The sequence below is a fragment of the Hyperolius riggenbachi genome, chromosome 5, assembly GCF_040937935.1.
Source record: "Hyperolius riggenbachi isolate aHypRig1 chromosome 5, aHypRig1.pri, whole genome shotgun sequence".
In the NCBI taxonomy this organism is placed as follows: domain Eukaryota; kingdom Metazoa; phylum Chordata; class Amphibia; order Anura; family Hyperoliidae; genus Hyperolius; species Hyperolius riggenbachi.
In genome coordinates, this window is record NC_090650.1 from 440534661 (window position 1) to 440554066 (window position 19406).

At 45.8% G+C, this 19406-nt stretch overlaps 1 protein-coding gene across 1 annotated transcript in view; it reads right to left on the reverse strand.

Moving 5' to 3' along the window:
* The window catches only part of LOC137519483 (uncharacterized), a 75973-nt gene that overhangs the window by 129 nt on the left and 56438 nt on the right, over nt 1-19406 (reverse strand). The window contains exons 4-5 of the mRNA XM_068238439.1: nt 15134-15304; nt 39-10291 (exon numbers count right to left, since the gene is read on the reverse strand). Of these exons, the coding sequence (XP_068094540.1) occupies nt 39-10291; nt 15134-15304 (10424 nt within the window). The remainder of the gene's footprint in view (nt 1-38; nt 10292-15133; nt 15305-19406) is intronic.

A 19406-nucleotide genomic window follows, 5' to 3' on the forward strand; every position in this document is an offset into this window, starting at 1 on the left:
GATATTTTTATGGCATCAAATGAAGCGGTAGTTGGTACAGTGCTTCTGGCTCTCAATGTGGTGCCACCTGGCTCAGTATTTTCAGTATTGAGCAATGTGACTTCAACCACTGTCTTTCTACCTCTAGATGTTGCCCCTGTTGGTTTAATGCTTTCAGTTCCAGATATGATGTCAGCTGGCATAGTTTCTTTGTCTTCAGGGGTGGTGCTGGGTTGTGCAATCTTTCCGGTTGCCACTATGCTGTCAATGGAAGTTATACTTTCTGCGTTAGATACTGTACTAGTTGATAAAATGCTACTAGCTTCAGACATGGTGGTAGTTGGTACAATATTTTTACTTTCAGAATTGATGTACTTTGTCACAATATTTCTGAATTCAGAAGGGGTGGGAGTAGATAAAATGTTTCCTGTTTCAAATGTGTTGGTAACTGACCCCTCACTTACAGTGTTATCAGTGGTGCCAACTGGAAGAATGCTTTGTGCCTCATAGATAGTATCAATTGATACATTTTCCTTTTCAAATGTGGCACTTGTTGTAGTTGTAGGTAGTAGTGTAGTGATACTTGATTGTGATGCTTCTCCAGTTTGGAAACCATTTTTGATTTCTGCTGTAGTAAAGGAAGTGCTGCTTTCTCCAGCCTCTGAAGTAGTTGTACCAATCGGGTCGTGGCTTACTTCAGAAGTGGTGGTTGCTGGCACAGATGTACTGTCCTTTGGGATGTTTTTAGTTCTGGAGATGTCTTCTGTTGTTAATGTATCCGGTATTTCAGCGTTATTTGACATTATGTTTTTGAGATCAGATGTGCTAGCCATAGATTCAGAGATGGGCGTTGACCCACTGTAAGTCATATCAGAATTAGTTTGCGTCACTGTGTTTTCGGATTGAGTCACCATGTTTTTGGATTGTTCGGTGCTCCTGGTGGCCAGTATGGCTGGATCAGACATGGTAGTATCCGATGACACAACAGCTGGTTTAGAATACAGAGTTTCAGATTTGGTACTAGATGTCTCCTTATTTGCGGTTTCAGGGTTGTTAAAGGTTGGCATAACAGTTGTGTTGTTCACTGTGGAAGGAACCGGCATTGATTTGTCATCAGATGTGGTTGATGACTGTTCAACTATTGTGATGGTGGTAGATGGTAAATCTGTTTCAGTTCCATTTGTGACAGTAGACGCCATATTTGTATTTGCTATTGAGGCAGTCTCTTTGTTTCCAGATGTAGTTATTAACAGTTCCATCATTTTGGTTTGATATATGGAGTAAGAAGAGATTGATGGCTTTGTTTCTATTGTGGTGAGTAATGGTACATTTGGTCTAGGTAGAGCTATGGCTGAGAATGTCTCATTGACTCTTGTGGTTTGGGATCCAGTTACGTTACCCAATCTATCTTGTACGGTAGAAGATGCCTCGTTGATGGTGACCTCATTCATGATCACGGCTGGTAAAGTCTGTTTTGTAGATGTTGGAATAGACGTCATAGAGCTTCTACTTTCAGATGTAACAGCCAGTGTTGTATCGGCTCCAGTCCCCCTTACAACATTAGATGACACCCTATCATTTATGATGGAAGATAACGAAGTTGTGGTTTCATCTACAACAGAAGGTGGAAGACTTTGCGTTGTAAGTGATGTTGCCATGGGCAAGACAGCTATTTTGTCTCCAATCACGGTGGTTATAGGAACACTATCTCTTGTATAAGTTGTGGCCAGGGAATCTAAGTTTGTTCTTGTTTCTGGTGTAGGAACTGGAAGCATGCTTGGTTTGTTTTCACTAAGGATAGCAGATGCCATACTGACTGTTGTGGCTGTGGGATCAGTTTGGGAAGCGAGTGGCACACTAACTTCTGCATAAGTTGGTAAGTTGGAGTTGCTTTCAGTAAAAAGAGATGTGGCACGGGAGATCGTGGCCCTAACAGTGGTATCAGAATATGGACTGTCTGTTCTGGATGTGGATGATCCAGTAGATATGGTTTGTGTATTGGTAGAAGTTGGCACAGTTAGTGATGGGAAAGATGCTGGATTAGATGCCTCGGTGGGAGTGCTTTGACTGGTGTCAGCTAATGGGGCACTTGCTGCAGCAGATGATGTTATGGGCATTGGAATTGGGGTTCCAAAAGAAGTCGCACTAGTAGATTCTAAATGGTTTACTGAGTTAGATCGAACACCAGGTGTGACCATAGTTTCTGACTTGGGTGATATAATAGTTGGTGTACCAGGACTGACTGCAGTAGAAGACATTATCGATAATGTATGAAGTGTAGTAATGAATGGTATATCAGTAGTCATTTCTTTAGAAGAGGCAGTTTGCCCCATGGCCTTGGTCTCAGATGTTGTGGTAGGCATCATAGTGGAGCTGGCATCATTCTTGACAATATCAGCTGTGTTACTGTTGAAGTTAGTAGCTACGTTTAATAGAACTGTAGTGGGTGCATTAGTGGTCCTGGTATCTGATGAGGCAATATCCTGACTTGTTCCACTCAGAGCTGTCGATGCCATATTTGCCTTTGTAATTCCAGTTAGGTTATCAGTTGGCAAACGTTCATATGTATATGATGGGCCTATAGATGCTAAGGTTGGTTTGTTTTCTGCTGTATATGCTGATGAAGGTATACTGGAGTTGGTTTCAGTAACAACAGATGTGTCACTGAATACTGTGGTCCTAACGCCACCAGAAGATTCAGTGGTAGAACTGTCTGTGGTAGGTGTAGATGCCCCAGTAGTTATGATAGGAACATTGGTAGAAATTAGCAGCATAGTCATTATGGATGACGTTGGATTAGAGGTCTCAGTGGTCCTGGTCTGCTGTGTGTCAACTGATGGAGCACTTGATGCTGCAGATGGTGTTATGGGCATCAGTACTGTGGTTTCGACAGAAGTCACACTAGTAGATTCCAAATAGTTTACTACATATGATGAAATACCAGATGTCCTAACAGGTTCTGTGGTATCAGGATGTGAATTGACAGTTCTGGATGTGGATGGTCCAGTAGTTATGGCATGAATATTGACAGAATTTGGTACTGTGCCGGATGTGGAAGATGCTGGATTAGAGGTCTCAGTAGCCCTGCTTTGAGTTGTGTCAGCTAATGGAGCACTTGATGCTGCAGATGATGCTAAGGGCATTGCTACTGTGGATCCAACAGACGTCACACTAGTAGATTCCAAATTGTTTACTGTATATGATGAAACCCCAAATGCCGAAACAGGTTCTGTGGTATCAGAATGGGAAGATGCTGGATCAGAGGTCTCAGTGGTCCTGCCTTGAGTTGTGTCAGCTAATGGGACACTCACTCCTGCAGACGATGCTATGGGCATCGGTACTGTGGATCCAACAGACGTCACATGAGCAGATTCTAAATTGTTTAATGTATTTGATGAAACACCAAATGTTGTAACAGGTGCTGTGGTATCAGTATGTGAAGATGCTGGATTAGATGTCTCAGTGGTCCTGGTCTGATTGGTGTCAACTAATGGGACACTTGCTGCTGCAGATGATGGCATTGGTACTGTGGATGCAACAGAGGTCACTGTAGTAGATTCCAAATGGTTTACTACATAAGATGAAACACCAGATGCCCTAGTAGGCTCTGTGATATCGGAATGTGAGCTGTCTGTTCTGAATGTGTATGGCCCAGAAGTTACGGCATGAGTAGTATTGGTAGAAGTTGGCACATCTCCTGCTGTATAAGATGCTGGATCAGACGCCTTGGTGATCGTGGTCTCAGGGATGACAATCAATGGGGCACTTGATGCTGCAGATGATGCTAAGGGCATTGCTACTGTGGATCCAACAGACGTCACACTAGTAGATTCCAAATTGTTTACTGTATATGATGCAACACCAAATGCCGTAACAGGTTCTGTGGTATCAGAATGTGAAGATGTCTCAGTGGTGCTGTCTTGAGTTGTGTCAGCTAATGAGACACTCACTTCTGCAGACGATGCTAAGGGCATCGGTACTGTGTATCCAACAGACGTCACACTAGTAGATTTAAAATTGTTTACTGCATATGATGAAATACCAGTTGTCCAAACAGGTTCTGTGGTATCAGAATGTGAACTGACTGTTCTGGATGTGGATGGTCCAGTAGTTATGGCATGAATATTGACAGAATTTGGTACTGTTCCGGATGTGGAAGATGTTGGATTAGAGGTCTCAGTGGTCCTGGTCTGATCTGTGTCAACTAATGGAGCACTTGCTGCTGCAGATGATGGCATTGGTGCTTTGGTTGCAACAAAGGTCGCAGTAGTAGATTCCAAATTGTTTACTATATAAGGTGAAACAACAGATGGTGTAACAGGCTCAGTGGTATCGGGCTGTGAACTGTCTGCTCTGGATGTGGATGGTCCAGATGTTATAGCATGAGTATTGGTAGAAGTTGGCAAAGTAACTGAGGTGGAAGATGCTGGATTAGATGCCCCAGTGGTCCTGCTTTGAGTTGTATCAGCTAACGAGACACTCACTTCTGCAGGTGATGTTGTTGGCATTGGTTCTGTGGTTGCAACAGAGGTCGCAGTAGTAGATTCCAAATTCTTTACAACATAAGCTGAAACACCAGATGGCGTAACAAGTTCTGTAGTATCGGAATGTGAACTGTCTGTTCTGGATGTGGATGATCCGGAAGTTATGGCATAAGTATTGGTAGAAGTAGGCACAGCTCCTGCTGTGGAAGATGCTGGATCAGATGCCTTGGTGTCAATCAATGGGGCACTTGATGCTGCAGATGATGCTATGGGCATCGGTACTGTGGATCCATCAGATGTTACACTAGTAGATTTCAAATTGTTTACTGTATATGATGAAACCCCAAATGCTGAAACAGGTTCTGTGGTATCAGAATGTAAGGATGCCTGATTAGATGTCTCAGTGGTCCTGGTCCGATTGGTGTTAACTAATGGGGCACTTGCAGCTGCAGATGATGGCATCGGTACTGTGGTTGCAACAGAGGTCGTGGTAGTAGTTTCCAAATTGTTTACTACATAAGATGAAACACTAGATGGTGTAACAGGCTCTGTGGTATTGGAATGTGAATTTTCTGTTCTGGATGTGGATGGTCTGGAAGTTATGGCATACGTATTGGTGAAAGTTGGCTCAGTTACTGATGTGGAAGATGCTGAATTAGATGCTTCAGTTGTCCTGCTTTGAGGGGTGTCTGTTAATGGAGCACTTGATGCTGCAGATGATGTTATGGACATTGAACTGGTTCCATCAGAAGTCACACTAGTAGATGCTATATTGTTTACTGCATAAGACTGAACACCAGGTACCACTATAGTTGTGGTAGGTATCATAGTGGAGCTGGTATCGTTCTTGACAGTATCGGTGTTGAAGTTAGTAGTTATGTCTAACGGTACTGTAATGGGTGCAGCAGTGGTGCTATTATCTGATGAAGTAATGTCCCCACTTGTTTCAATCACAGTTGTAGATAATACATTTCCTTTTGTAATTTCAGTTATGTTAGCCCTTGGCAAACTGTCATTTGTATATGAAGGACCTAAAGACGTTAAGTTTGGGTTCCTTTCAAAAGTTGATGGTATACTGGAGATTGTTTCAGTAACAACAGATGTGGCACTGGAAATTGTTGTCCTAACACCACCAGCAATATCAGAGGTAGAACTGTCTGTCGTGAATCCGGACTGCACAGAAGTTACGATATGAGCATTGGTGGTAGAACTTGGCACAGTCAAACTTGTGTAAGATGCTGGATTAGACGCCTGAGTGATCCTGGTCTGAGTGGTGTCAGCTACTGAGGCACTTGTTGTTACAAATGATGGTGTGGCTGTTGGAACTGTGCTGCCAACAGAAGCCACACTAGTAGATTCCAAATTGTTTACTGCCAAAGGTGTAACACCATGTGTCACCGTAGTTCCTGCTTCAAATGGGGTAATAGATGGCATACTGGTACTGGCTGCAGTTACAGGATCAGATTTTGTATAAAGAACGGTAATGAATGCTATATCAGTAGTCATTTCAGTAAAAGAAGCAGGTTGCCCCATGCTCTTATTCTCAGATGTTGTAGCAGGCATCATGGTAGAGCTGGTATCATTTCCCAACATATCAGCTGTGTTACTGTTGAAGTTAGAAGCTGTATTTAATGGAGCTGTGATGGGTGCAGCAGTAGACATAGATGCCACATTTGTGTTTGTAATTCCGCTAATGTTAGCTATTGGCACACTTTCATTTGTATTTGGTGAGGAGGCTATAGAAGCTAAAGTTGGTTTGCTTTCTGTATCTGTAGTATATGTTGATATTATACTTGGAGATGTGGAACTGGATATTGTGGTCCTAATGCCACCAGTGGCAGTGGTATCAGAGGATGAAAGGCTTGTTATAGATGTGGATTGACTGGTGGTTTGAGTTGCCATAGAATCTGGCACAGACACTATCATAGAAGATGCTGGATTAGATACCTCAGTGGTCCTACTTTGAGAGGTGTCAACTAGTGGGCCACTTGCTTCTTCCAGTGATGTTCTGGCCACTAGTTCTGTAGCTCCTGCAGATGTTGCGCTAGTAGATTCCATATTGTTTCCAGCATAGAAAGTAACACCAGGTGCCACCATAGTTTGTGCATCAGCGACGGAGGTAGACGGTAAACTTACTCTGTCTCCTGTTACAGCATTAGTTGGCATTCCAGAATTTGTATTAAGCATAGTATCTGATGGTATACCAGTCATCATTTTAACAGAAGAAGTGGTTCTCCCAGTGTCCATGGTTTCTGATGTCGCAGCAGGTGTCATGGTGGAACTGGCATCGTTCTTCACAATGTCAACCATGCTGCTGTTGACGTTAGTAGTTGTGTTTACCGATGCCTCAATGGCTGTAGAGCTGGGCGTGTTTATGGTACTCATAGTGGATATAGGTGTTTCTGCTGTATCTGTAGTGCTTGATGCTATAGAGACAGTCGTGAGTTTTTGTAGTATTATTTGCTGTAGCAAATCCCACAGTGACATAGGTGTGATGGGTACCGTTATTGGTGATGACTGGAGCCCAGATGTGTTGGCTGTAACGGTGGACTCATTTGTGGCAGTACTGTTAGTATTATTTGTGGCACCAGTAACAGTGATATTGTTTAGCAATACAGTGGGAGAGGTACTGGTATTACTTGTGATATCGGGGTTATTAGTGCTGTGTGGCCCAGCAGCAGAATCTATGACGACGTTTAGCCCAGCATTGCCGGAGTTTGTGGTAGAACTTGGTATAGAAGTAACATGACTAGCAGTATCATTTTGTATAGTAGTGCTTAGGTTAGCGATAAAACCAGAAGTAAAGCTCAGTATATCTCTAGTAGAGTTTATTACATTACTCTGTGGATTAGTATTAATATCGCTGGGTGAGGCAGCATATGATTCAGTTAATGTACTTTGTGCAGTAATGCTGGTGTTTGTTGTGTCACTTAGGGTAGTATTGCCACTAATGGTGGTTGAGTCCCCGAGTGCAGAAGTACTAACTGACAGTATAGTGATTGGTTTAGATGTAATGGAATTATTTGCATAATTTGTTAATGAACTGCTAAACTGTGTAGAATCCTTGATAGTAGTATTGTCGAATGCAATATCAAAACTGCTGGTGGTACTAGTGTCAGGTACCACATTAGACATGCTAGGGGTATTACTGTCTGGTGTCACATTGGGAGTGCTGGTGGTGCTAGTGTCCGGTGCCACATTGGGAGTGCTGGTGGTGCTAGTGTCTGGTGCCACATTGGAAGTGCTGGTGGTGTTAGTGTCAGGTACCACGTTGGGAGTGCTGGTGGTGCTAGTGTCAGGTACCACGTTGGGGGTGTTGGTAGTTCCAGTGTCTGGTGCCACATTGGGAGTGCTGGTGGTGCTTGTGTCAAGTGCCGCATTGGAAGTGTTGGTGGTAATAGGGTCAGGTACCACATAGGGAGTGTTGGTGGTGTTAGTATCAGGTACCACATTGGAAGTGCTGGTGGTATTAGTGTCAGGTACCACACTGGAAGTGCTGGTGGTGCTAGTGTCTGGTGCCACATTGAAAGTGCTGGTGGTGCTAGTGTCAGGTACCACGTTGGGAGTGTTGGTGGTGCTAGTGTGTGGTACCACATTGAGAGTGCTGGTGGTGCTAGTGTCAGGTATCATATGAGACATGCTAGTGGTATTAGTGTCAGGTACATTACTGAGAGTGCTGGTGGTGCTAGTGTCAGGTAACACGTTGGGAATGTTGGTGGTGGTAGGGTCAGGTACCACATAGGGAGTGTTGGTGGTGCTAGTGTCTGGTGCCACATTGGGAGTGTTGGTAGTGCTAGTGTCAGGTACCACATTGGGAGTGTTGGTGGTGCTAGTGTCTGGTGCCACATTGGAAGTGCTGGTGGTGCTAGTGTCTGGTGCCACATTGGAAGTGCTGGTGGTGCTATTGTCTGGTACCACGTTGGGAGTGTTAGTGGTGTCTGGTACCACGTTGGGAGTGTTGGTCGTGCTAGTGTCAGGTACCACATTGGGAGTGTTGGTGGTGCTAGTGTCTGGTACCACATTAGGAGTGCTGGTGGTGCTAGTGTCTGGTATCATATTAGACATGCTAGTGGTATTAGTGTCAGGTACATTATTGAGAGTGCTGGTGGTGCTAGTGTCAGGTACCACATTAGGAGTGCTGGTGGTGCTAGTGTCTGGTGCCACATTAGGAGTGCTGGTGGTGCTAGTGTCTGGTGCCACATTGGGAGTGTTGGTGGTGGTAGGGTCAGGTACCACATTGGGAGTGTTGGTGGTGCTAGTGTCAGGTAACACGTTGGGAGTGTTGGTGGTGGTAGGGTCAGGTACCACATAGGGAGTGTTGGTGGTGCTAGTGTCTGGTGCCACATTGGGAGTGTTGGTGGTGCTAGTGTCAGGTACCACATTGGGAGTGTTGGTGTTGCTAGTGTCAGGTACCACGTTGGGAGTGTTGGTGGTGCCAGTGTCTGGTGCCACATTGGAAGTGCTGGTGGTGCTAGTGTCTGGTGCCACATTGGAAGTGCTGGTGGTGCTAGTGTCTGGTACCACGTTGGGAGTGTTGGTGGTGCTAGTGTCTGGTACCACGTTGGGAGTGTTGGTTGTGCTAGTGTCAAGTACCACATTGGGAGTGCTGGTGGTGCTAGTGTCAGGTACCACATTGGGAGTGTTGGTGGTGCTAGTGTCTGTTGTCACATTGGGAGCGTTGGCGGTGCTAGTGTCTTTTGTCACATTGGGAGTGTTGGTGGTGCTAGTGTCAGGTACCACATTGGGAGTGCTGGTCGTGCTAGTGTCTGGTACCACGTTGGGAGTGCTGGTGGTGCTAGTGTCAGGTACCACATTGGGAGTGTTGTTGGTGGTAGTGTCTAGAGCCACATTGGGAGTGTTGGTGGTGCTAGTGTCAGGTACCACGTTAGAAGTGTTGGTGATGCTAGTGTCAGGTACCACATTGGGAGTGTTGGTGGTGCTCATGTCTGGTGCCACATTGGGAGTGCTGGCGGTGCTAGTTTCTAGTGCCACATTGGGAGAGCTGGTGGTGCTAGTGTCTGGTGCCACATTGGGAGTGCTGGTGGTACCAGTGTCTGGTGCCACATTTGGAATGTTGGTGGTGCTCATGTCTGGTGCCAGATTGGGAGTGTTGGTGGTGCTAGTGTCTGGTGCCACATTGGGAGAGCTGTTGGTGCTAGTGTCTGGTGCCACATTGGGAGTGCTGGTGGTGCTAGTGTCAGGTACCACGTTGGGAGTGTTGGTGGTGGTAGTGTCTGCTGCCACATTGGGAGTGCTGGTGGTACTGGTGTCTGGTTCCACATTGGGAGTGCTGGTGGTGCTAGTGTCTGCTGCCACATTGGGAGTGCTGGTGGTGCTAGTGTCTGCTGCCACATTGGGAGTGCTGGTGGTGCTAGTGTCTGGTGACACATTGGGAGAGCTGGTGGTGCTAGTGTCTGCTGCCACATTGGGAGTGCTGGTGGTGCTAGTGTCTGGTGCCACATTGGGAGTCGTGGTGGTGCTGACTGTCTCAATGGGGGTGGAAACTTCTGCATTGGAATTCCTGGCAGATGTAGTGTCATTTCCTGAAACTGGCGGCATGGTGGCACTTGTGACAACTTTGGTGGCACTATTATTCGTAGTTGCTGTTGCCTCTGGATCAGAATTTATGGTGGTCCTAAAATCAGATGTAGTACTTGATATCTCCGTAACAGGGGTCGTTATATCTGTGTTTGCTGCAGAATTTTCTGTCACTTGCTGTGTACTCTTATTGGTGGCAACGTTTGAGGTAATTAATGATAAACTTATGGAAGATTCTGAAGTTACAGTCTCACTGCTGGCTGATGTCTGAGCACATCCTGGTCCAACACCTGCAGGGTAAACATTTGGTGGGGTAAGTATTACAAAAGTTATTCTCACACAATTATAAAGTTATGTTTACGTTTTAGAGATCTTCCTTAAATACAAGTCAAGTTTACAATGATCAAGTTTTCATTACAATTTTTAAATGCAAGTCTGAAAAAATTAAAGATTAAACTTGTAGGGAGAGAATTGCACAGGATCATTAGGGATTTGAGGCATGGCCTACGCAGACTAGCAGGGAAACAGGGAATTTTGCCACCTGAATGGCCAACTTAGGCGACGCTATTGGCACTAACAGGGGCGCCTTTAGGCATAGGCAGTATAGGCCATTGCCTGGAGTGTTGCTGGATTAAGCCCCGCCCTACAAATTAAGCCCCACCCACAGACTAAGCTCCTCCCCTGTTGGTGTTTTATTACTTGCTTCTGCTGCATCTACTTAGCATAACTTGCAGGCAGCTGCCACTTCTGTGCCTTGTGCATACATCTTTCCCCTTTGTGCCTCCTTCTGTACCTTTTCTGCCTCTTACTGTCTCCTTGTGCCTACTTCAGTCCCTTGTGCCATGTCTGACCCCCTGTTTGCCCTTCTGTCTCCCTTTGTGCCTTCTTCTGTCTCCATGTGCCTCCTTTAGTCCCACTGTGCCACCTCTGCCTCCTTCTGTGCCCCTTTGTACCTACTTCTGTCCCCTTGTGCCTCCTTATGTCCCATTTGCCTTTATTTGTCCCCTTGTGCTACCTCTGCCTCCTGTTCCACTTCAGTCCCACTCTGCCTCCTTCTGTCCTCCTGTGCCTCCTTCTGTCTCCTTTTGTGCCTCCTTCTGTCTCCATTTGCCTCTTCAGTCCCCATGTGCCACCTCTGTCCCCGCGGCTTCCTCTGTCCACCTGTGCCTCCTTCTGTGCCCCTTTGTGCCTTCTTTTGTCTGTGAAGTCTGTGGGTTCCGGCAGGCAGCGCAGGGCAACGGGAAAATGAAGTCTGAAGCTCTGCACTGGAGACTATTTGTGTCTCCAGCGCAGGGCTTTGGGCGCACATTTCCCGTAGCCCTGCTCTGCCTGTCAGCGCAGGAGTTTTTCAGCCAGAGTTGCTGCACGAAGATCATCGGGGGAGCTGCTGTACGCTGGAGGGAGGCCGTGTGAGGAGTCTTCTGCAGGTGAGTAAATGTTGTTTTTTTCTTATAGGTGCAGGCAGGTATCAGGGCTATTAAGGGGGACTAATGGGAAGGGGGGAGAGGAGCTCTGCCTATGTGTATTTTCTGGTGAAACACTGCCCGCATTGCATATCTTCTGGTGAAACGCTGCCGCATTACGATTATTTTCTGGTGAAAGATTTCTGCATTACAATTATTTTTTAGTGAAACACTGCCGCATTAGGATTATTTTCTGGTGAAAGATTTCTGCATTACAATTATTTTTTAGTGAAACACTGCCGCATTAGGATTATTTTCTGGTGAAAGATTTCTGCATTACAATCATTTTTTAGTGAAACACTGCCGCATTAGGATTATTTTCTGGTGAAAGATTTCTGCATTACAATTATTTTTTAGTGAAACGCTGCCGCATTACGATTATTTTCTGGTGAAAGATTTCTGCATTACAATTATTTTTTAGTGAAACGCTGCCGCATTACGATTATTTTCAGGGAGTGGGGGGGGGCAACAACGCCACCGGTGTTCTTGCCTGGAGTGACAAAATGGCTAGAGGTGCCCCTGAGCACTAATGTTAATTAGTGGCAACCGAGTGCCTAAGCAAAAATTTGGGTGCTTGGTAAAATGAATTGTTAATATTATTGTTTATGATTTATATTATTGTTTGTGAGCTCCTCTGAGGACAGTTAGTGACATGACTATATTCTCTGTACAGCGCTGCATAAGATGTCAGCGAAATATAAATACTAAATAATAATAATAATCAGGTAGGGAGTTTGCCAGGGGGAGGGAAAAATTAAGGTTAGGCATCAGGAAGGAGGTTTGTGCTGGAGGGGAGATAGTTAAGGTTAAACGGCAGGAAGGGGGGTTTTAAAGGATACCCGAACTGACATGTGACATGATGAGATAGACATGTGTATGTACAGTGCCCAGCACACAAATAACTAGGCTGTGTTTCTTTTTTTCTTTCTCTGCTTGAAAGAGTTAAATATCAGGTATGTAAGTGGCTGACTCAGTCCTGACTCAGACAGGAAGTGACTACAGTGTGGCCCTCACTGATATGAAATTCCAACTATAAAACACTTCCTTAGCTGAAAATGGCTTCTGAGAGCAGGAAAGAGATGAAAAAGGTCAATAGTTCATAGATTTAAGCTCTGGCGTACTTCAATGAATGTGTCATTGAGCAAAAACAATAAAACAGTCAAAACTTAAAAAATAGATTCAAACATAAAATAAAACCGTGGGATATCTTAAAAAGTCATTTTTAGGAGAAGGAAGATGGATACAATTGTTTATTTCATTAGTTTATTTTCGCATCGGGTGTCCTTTATTTTACTAACAAAAAAGAACATTCTAAAATAGTTGCGTATCGGTAAAATAGTTATTGATATTCTACTATTGCCTATATTCTGGCACCCAAATTTCCTGGCACCTTTATTTCACGTATGCCACTGGCAGGCCTCATTCACCTAGCAATGCACACTATGGTGGACAGCTGCATACATACATGGTGCTCAAAGCCTCCTTGCCCCATTGCACAACTCCTCCTGTCCAATGGCAGTTTCTCCGAATTAAATGCCATACTGTGCCCACACCATAAACTGAATGCTGTCGCTTCCCATATTAGGTGCATTAAGGGGACTGGTGTTAAAGAGGAGCTGTCAGCCATACTATCTCAGGAAAAAACAAAACAAATATATAAGTAGATAAATACTTGCTCTACTTGCATAACATATGTATTGCACTGTCCACGTTATGATTGCTGTGAATTTTATAAAGGAAAAGTAGAGAACCCTATTCTAGACAGTTTGCATATTTACTGTGGCCATAGCCGGCCTTTGATATGAGCGACCAGAGCCGTCGCTCAGGGCGCCAGCTCCCAAGGGGGCGCCTATAGCTGGTTGCCTATACTGAGGGCTCCAACACCTGGCTACCTATACTGGAGGCACCTACGCCTAGCTACCTATGGGGGGATGGAGACCTTCAACTGACTTCCTATACTGGGGGCACCTATGCTTGGCAACCTATATTGAGGGCACCTACACATGAGATCCTTTACTGGGGGCACCTACACATGAGATCCTTTACTGGGGGCACCTATACCTGGCTACCTACCTATACTGATTCTGAGGGCGTTTGGGGGGGGGGGGGTCGCGCACTGCGGCTATAAAGCATGGTGCAAATTGTCAGTGCTGTGCTATCATTCTAAATGGGGGGGGAGGCGGCAAACTGTCCCACTGATTGTTTTTATTAATATTCCAGAAAGGTTCTAGCCTTAATTTTTAAGTGTATTCAGGATAATGCACTCTTTCCATCCATTCGTGGTTATTAATAGTATTTTTTCTATTAAACATACGTGACGTGTCACAGAGATCTGAGCATTTGGCATGATGTGCCACAACGTCAAAAAGGTTGGGAACCACTGTCCTAGGAGATATCTCAAGAGAAAAGGGGAATTGCATATGGGCCTGTGTGTGCACGTGGGAAGAGGATGAAGGGGGGGGGGGGGCACAAAAATCAGGTTTCGCTCAGGGCGCTGTGAAACCTAAGGCCGGCCCTGACTGTGGCTATTTTGAAGCCAGTTGTGATATAATGTCTGCCCTTAGTCTCCTCTGCCTGATTTGCTCGTCCTTCACTATAGAAATTGCATTGTTTCAGCCTGAGAAATTTTGGCCAATCAGAGAGGAACAGAGGTGTGGGAGGGGAAAACAGGAGGGAAAGAGGCTTCAGCCAATCAGTCATATAAAACTGGGGAATGATATCTTATCAACAAGAAAAGTAATAGTGATTTTAACTTTTGGATTGCCTGATTAGCATCCTTATTACTGGTTTACCACATAAAAATAAAGAATTGATTTTTTATTTTATGCCCGACAGTTACTCTTTAAGTTCCATATTGAGTGTTCAAGCTATGACCATAAAAAATCCTTCCTGTTTCTTTTAACCAATCATCCAAGTGGTTTAGGTTTTGTGTACACTGAGGGTTGAGGAGAAGCAGGTGGACCACGTTTAAGTTTAGCTTAGTGGGTTTGGCACGATGTCAGCCCAGGCAGTAAACAGGTAGCTCTGCACTGAGTCACATCTGTGTGAAAGAGGCCTAACTACTTCCTGTTGCCAAACCTTAACCACAAACCACCCCAACCAACATTAACTCCTTCCTAATGATAACCTTAATGTCCTAACGTTTCCATCAAAGATAACACCACCCTACCTTATCCCTTAGCAGTGTTGGACTGGGAGGTGGAAAAACTGAGGAAATCTACCTTCTGGCCAAGCAGCAGTAACCATGTGTTATCTCTCCCAATAGAAACCTGCAGCAAGTCTTCACTGTGAGCAGCAACATCTGATTACTGCTGCTTGGCCAGCAAGTGGATTTCCTCAGCTTTACCAGCTCCCAGTCCAACACTGTCCCTTAGCCCAAACCCTCCCCATCTACCTCCAACAGTACTCACTTTCTATTGGCTATTTCAAGCATCTGTTGCCCAGTTTTTCTCTTGTTGTAGCTGAGTCTCTGTGCTGGCTCTGATTATCAGGATAACTGTAGCACAGACACCAATGACAATTCATGCCGCAATTGGAACCAAGCTTCCATAACTAAACCAAGAACCACGTGCCAGATGCCCAAACTTCTCAACCTTTGCCAAATCCACCAGCTTCTGCTTGGGCACCCCCGTCACCTCCTGATGCCCCTCTGTGTACTTGTGTTTTTACCTGTTTCCTGTGTCTCCGCTTTGCCATGATTACTATTCCCAGCAGGAGGAGCACTCTTGTCACCTCCACACTTGCTCTGCCTGGGGTTCTGGCTGCCCGGTGGTGGCTTCCTGGGTTCCATATCCTGCTTATCCAGGTTTTGTGCTGGAGAGATCACCTGCTTGTAACTCACTGCAAGATCCCCGTAACACAGAAAACACAAGAAGAAAGCTTGTCCTCAGTATAGGAGAGTGGCAGCCATTGCATCACTTGTTGCATTTGTGTGAGTGGCAATACAGCCATTACAAAGGGCCTACAGGTACACAGACGCCATACCTATTGCCATATAGGAGGGGATACAGCTAAACTATTGTATTGGAGGACATTCTCTCTGTATACACACTGGGGGCCATGCTGCCTGTACTGGGGGGGGGGGGGGGTATATTGCTTGACCTGGGTAATGTACTAACTGTACTAGTGGCCCTGCTTCCTTTACGGGGGGGGGGGGGGGGGCTACTGCCTGTTTTTGGACACATGCTGCTTAGAATGTTATTTGGGGGTCATGTTGTATATCGTTTTGGGGAGCGTACCTAAATGTTGTATGAAGTCCTTTATATAATATTTTGGGGACCGTGCTGCTTATATATTATTTTGGAGACCAGGCCACCTAAATGTTATAGGGAGACTACAGAATTCTATTTTGGGACCATGCTACCTTCATACTGTGGGCCAAGCCAACTTAATGTCGGGCACCATACTATTTTATTTTGGGTCTATTTATATGTTAAGCAGTCATTGCTTGACTGGCCTTTTCTTAAAGGGATACTGTAGGGGGGTCGGGGGAAAATGAGCTGAACTTACCCGGGGCTTCTAATGGTCCCCCACAGACGTCCTGTGCCCGCGCAGCCACTCCCCAATGCTCCGGCCCCGCCTCTGGCTCACTTCTAGAATTTCAGACTTTAAAGTCAGAAAACCCCTGCGCCTGCGTTGCCGTGTCCTCGTTCCCGCTGATGTCACCAGGAGTGTATAGCACAAGCCCAGTATGGTCTGTGCCTGTGCAGTACGCTCCTGGTGACATCAGGGGAAGCGAGGACACGGCAACACAGGCGCAGTGGTTTTCTGACTTTAAAGTCAGAAATTACAGAAGTGAACAGGAGGTGGGGCCGGAGCATTGGGGAGTGGCTGCGCGGGCACAGGATGTCTGCGGGGGACCATTAGAAGCCCCGGGTAAGTTCAACTCATTTTCCCCCGACCCCCCTACAGTATCCCTTTAAGCTTTATTCTTACTGGCTGTGCTCATGAACTAGAATTAGACTTAAAGCAGACCTGAACTCAGAACTCCTCTGTGCTCTAAAAGATACACAACAGCATAATAAAGCTTTAAACAAAAAACTTTCTTTGTTACAGCTGATACAAATCCTAAAATAAATCTGCAGTGTGTCTACTTCCTGATTCATGGAAGCAGACATATTGTTAAAGAGAACCAGAGGTGGGTTCTAAGAATCCTATTAGCACACAGAGGCTGGGTCTGCATATAAAGCCCAGCCTCTGTTGCTATACTGCTCCCCCCAGGCCCCCCCCCCCCGCGCTCTACTGTGCCCCCATAAATCAAACGCCGTGTTGGCGTCACGCAGCGTGTCACCAGCCGGCTGTTTACCTCTGAAGTGTCAGTCTCTGCCGCTCCCCCGCCTCCTCCATAGTGCCGCTCCCCACCTGCGTCCCTTAACTCCAATCAGCTGGGAGGAAAGGACGCAGACAGGGATCGGCGATATCGGAGGCGGAGGAGCGGCAAGAGTGACACTTCAGAGGTAAACAGCCGTCTGGTGACACGCTGCGTGTCGCCAGCACGGTGTTTGATTTATCGGGGCACAGTAGAGCGCGGGGGGAGATTGGGGCAAACAGTATAGCAAAAGAGGCTGGTGATTATATGCAGACCCAGCCTCTGTGTGCTAATAGGATTCTTAGAACCCACCTCGGGTTCTTTTTAACATCCTGTGCTTTCCAATGGGCTTATCTGCCATCTCTGTCATAGGCAGTCATGTGACACAGAGAAGAGATCAGATTACAACTTGTGATTATGTATTTGGGGAGTTTAGCCTGATTAATTCCCCCTCATTTGTGCATACAGGGTGCATTTCTTTGTTTTCATTCTGTCCTGTGCAAGAGTTCAGGTCCAATTTAATTGGCAGACATCTCTTTCTCAGATGAGCATCCGACCTCAGCTGCCTCACAGTTTCATGAAATGAACTACTGTATACACTTTTCACTAGATGATATTGTGCTCCTGACACACTTAAGGTAAACCCGTGAGGATAGAAAGAGCAAAAAAACTAGACTTAACATGGGAGCGGAAACCCTTTGGATCCACCGGAGGCTTTTCCTGTCCTCCTCCATCAGGCTGTTCCACCTCTGAGACCCCCGAAGTGCGGCCACACTGCACATGCCCAGTAGCACGGAGCGCACAGGGTTTGGTGGAAAAAGCAGAGCCGATTGGGTCTGTACTACTGTGCATGCATGAGCCATCATGTCATCAGTTTTGTGGAGGGGACAACACTGGAACGGCCAGGCAGAGAACAGGGGAAGCCTCTGGAGGATATAGAGCCTTCCCTCTATTGAGCTTTAATATGTACGAACAGAGGCGCCAAGCAGAGTAAAACAATGTTCTAAAAATGATAAAAAGAGGGAAGTCGAGGTGGACTTACCTCCCTCTGGTAGTGGACATATACTCAAATGCAGAGTAAAAAATATACAATTTATTCACAGCTCCATAAAATTGCAACACGTTTCGCGGTCAACAGTCCCGCTTCATCAGGCAGTACTGGAGCATATAAAACTGGTTCAGGTCCATAAAGCGTGTGAGCGCCTCTGTGAGGTAAGTAATAAATTAGGCACTTTTTCCCCCTGTAAGGTTTCCTTTGATAGAACTTTCCCTAATGCTTCCCCCGTGTGCTGGTGTGGCTCCAGAGGACATGGTGCGTTTCTCCATACACTTTAGGTGTGTGAAGCACTCATTTTTGGAGCCATGTTAAAGAGGAACTGTAACGACAAAACGGCCCCTGGGGGGGTACTCACCTCGGGTGGGGGAAGCCTCAGGATCCTAATGAGGCTTCCCACGCCGTCCTGCGTCCCTCGGGGGTCTCGCTGTAGCCCTCCGTACAGCGGTGACGCAATATTTACCTTCCTGGCTCCTGCGCAGGCGCTCTGACGGCTGTCGGCTCCGAAGTAGGCGGAAATACCTGATCGCCGTCGGGTCTGCTCTACTGCGCAGGCGCAAGTTTCCGGCGCCTGCGCAGTAGAGCGGACCCGACGGAGATCGGGTATTTCCGTCTATTTCCGTGCCGAAAGTCGCCACAGCGCCCCCGCTGGAGCCAGCAAAGGTAAATATTGAATCTACAGTCGGGTCTGTCGCCGGCTGTTCGGAGGGCTGCAGCGAGACCCCCGTGGGACAGAGGACGGCGTGGGAAGCCTCATTAGGATCCGGAGGCTTCCCCCACCCGAGGTGAGTACCCCCCAGGGGATGTTTTTCATGTTACAGAGTCTCTTTAAGTCGTACATTCAGAAATTGACGTGATCTGTACCGCCAGATCATCCCTCTTTCTATATTTTTGGATTTTTATGGGGCACCTAATTAATGCCGCTAAGATTATTATAGTTAGAAAATGGAAGTTTACTTCCTCCCCTGCCAGAAATAATGGTTTATGGAGATTGGTAATATTATAAAATGGACAATTGTATGTACTCTATGCATTATCATAATGAGAAATATTGAAAATCGGGGAGTAATTGGGTGGAACTTACTGGCTCCAAAGAATATTCTTTATCTCAGGAGCAGGTGGCCGATATAGATAGGGACCCTCAGGCTCTTGGTGCTGGAGAGACATCGACGATGTGTAAATGGGGGCATGGTGTTTCCTGGAGGTCTCCCTTTCAAGTGGTGTTTCTCCCTCTCTCTCTCTCTCTCTCTCTCTCTCTCTCCTTTTCCTCTTCTTCCTTTTTTTATTTTTGTTTGTTTTTGTTTGGGGGTGTAATCATTTTTGCCTCTTCTCTCAACCCACTATGTTAAAGGACTTTAAAGGTCAGATAGCACTATAAGAATGTTCTTATTGCCACATACATTTGTGGTTTGAGGACAGCTGATTGTGAAGCAATGTGATGTACTTTTGATAATTACTTTGTATGTTTAATGTTTGTTTTTTTTTTCCCCCAAAAATAAATATTACACACAAAACCCCCCACAATGATAAATTAAATGGGTAACACAATAACTTACCGTACAATAGCATAAATGTGAGAG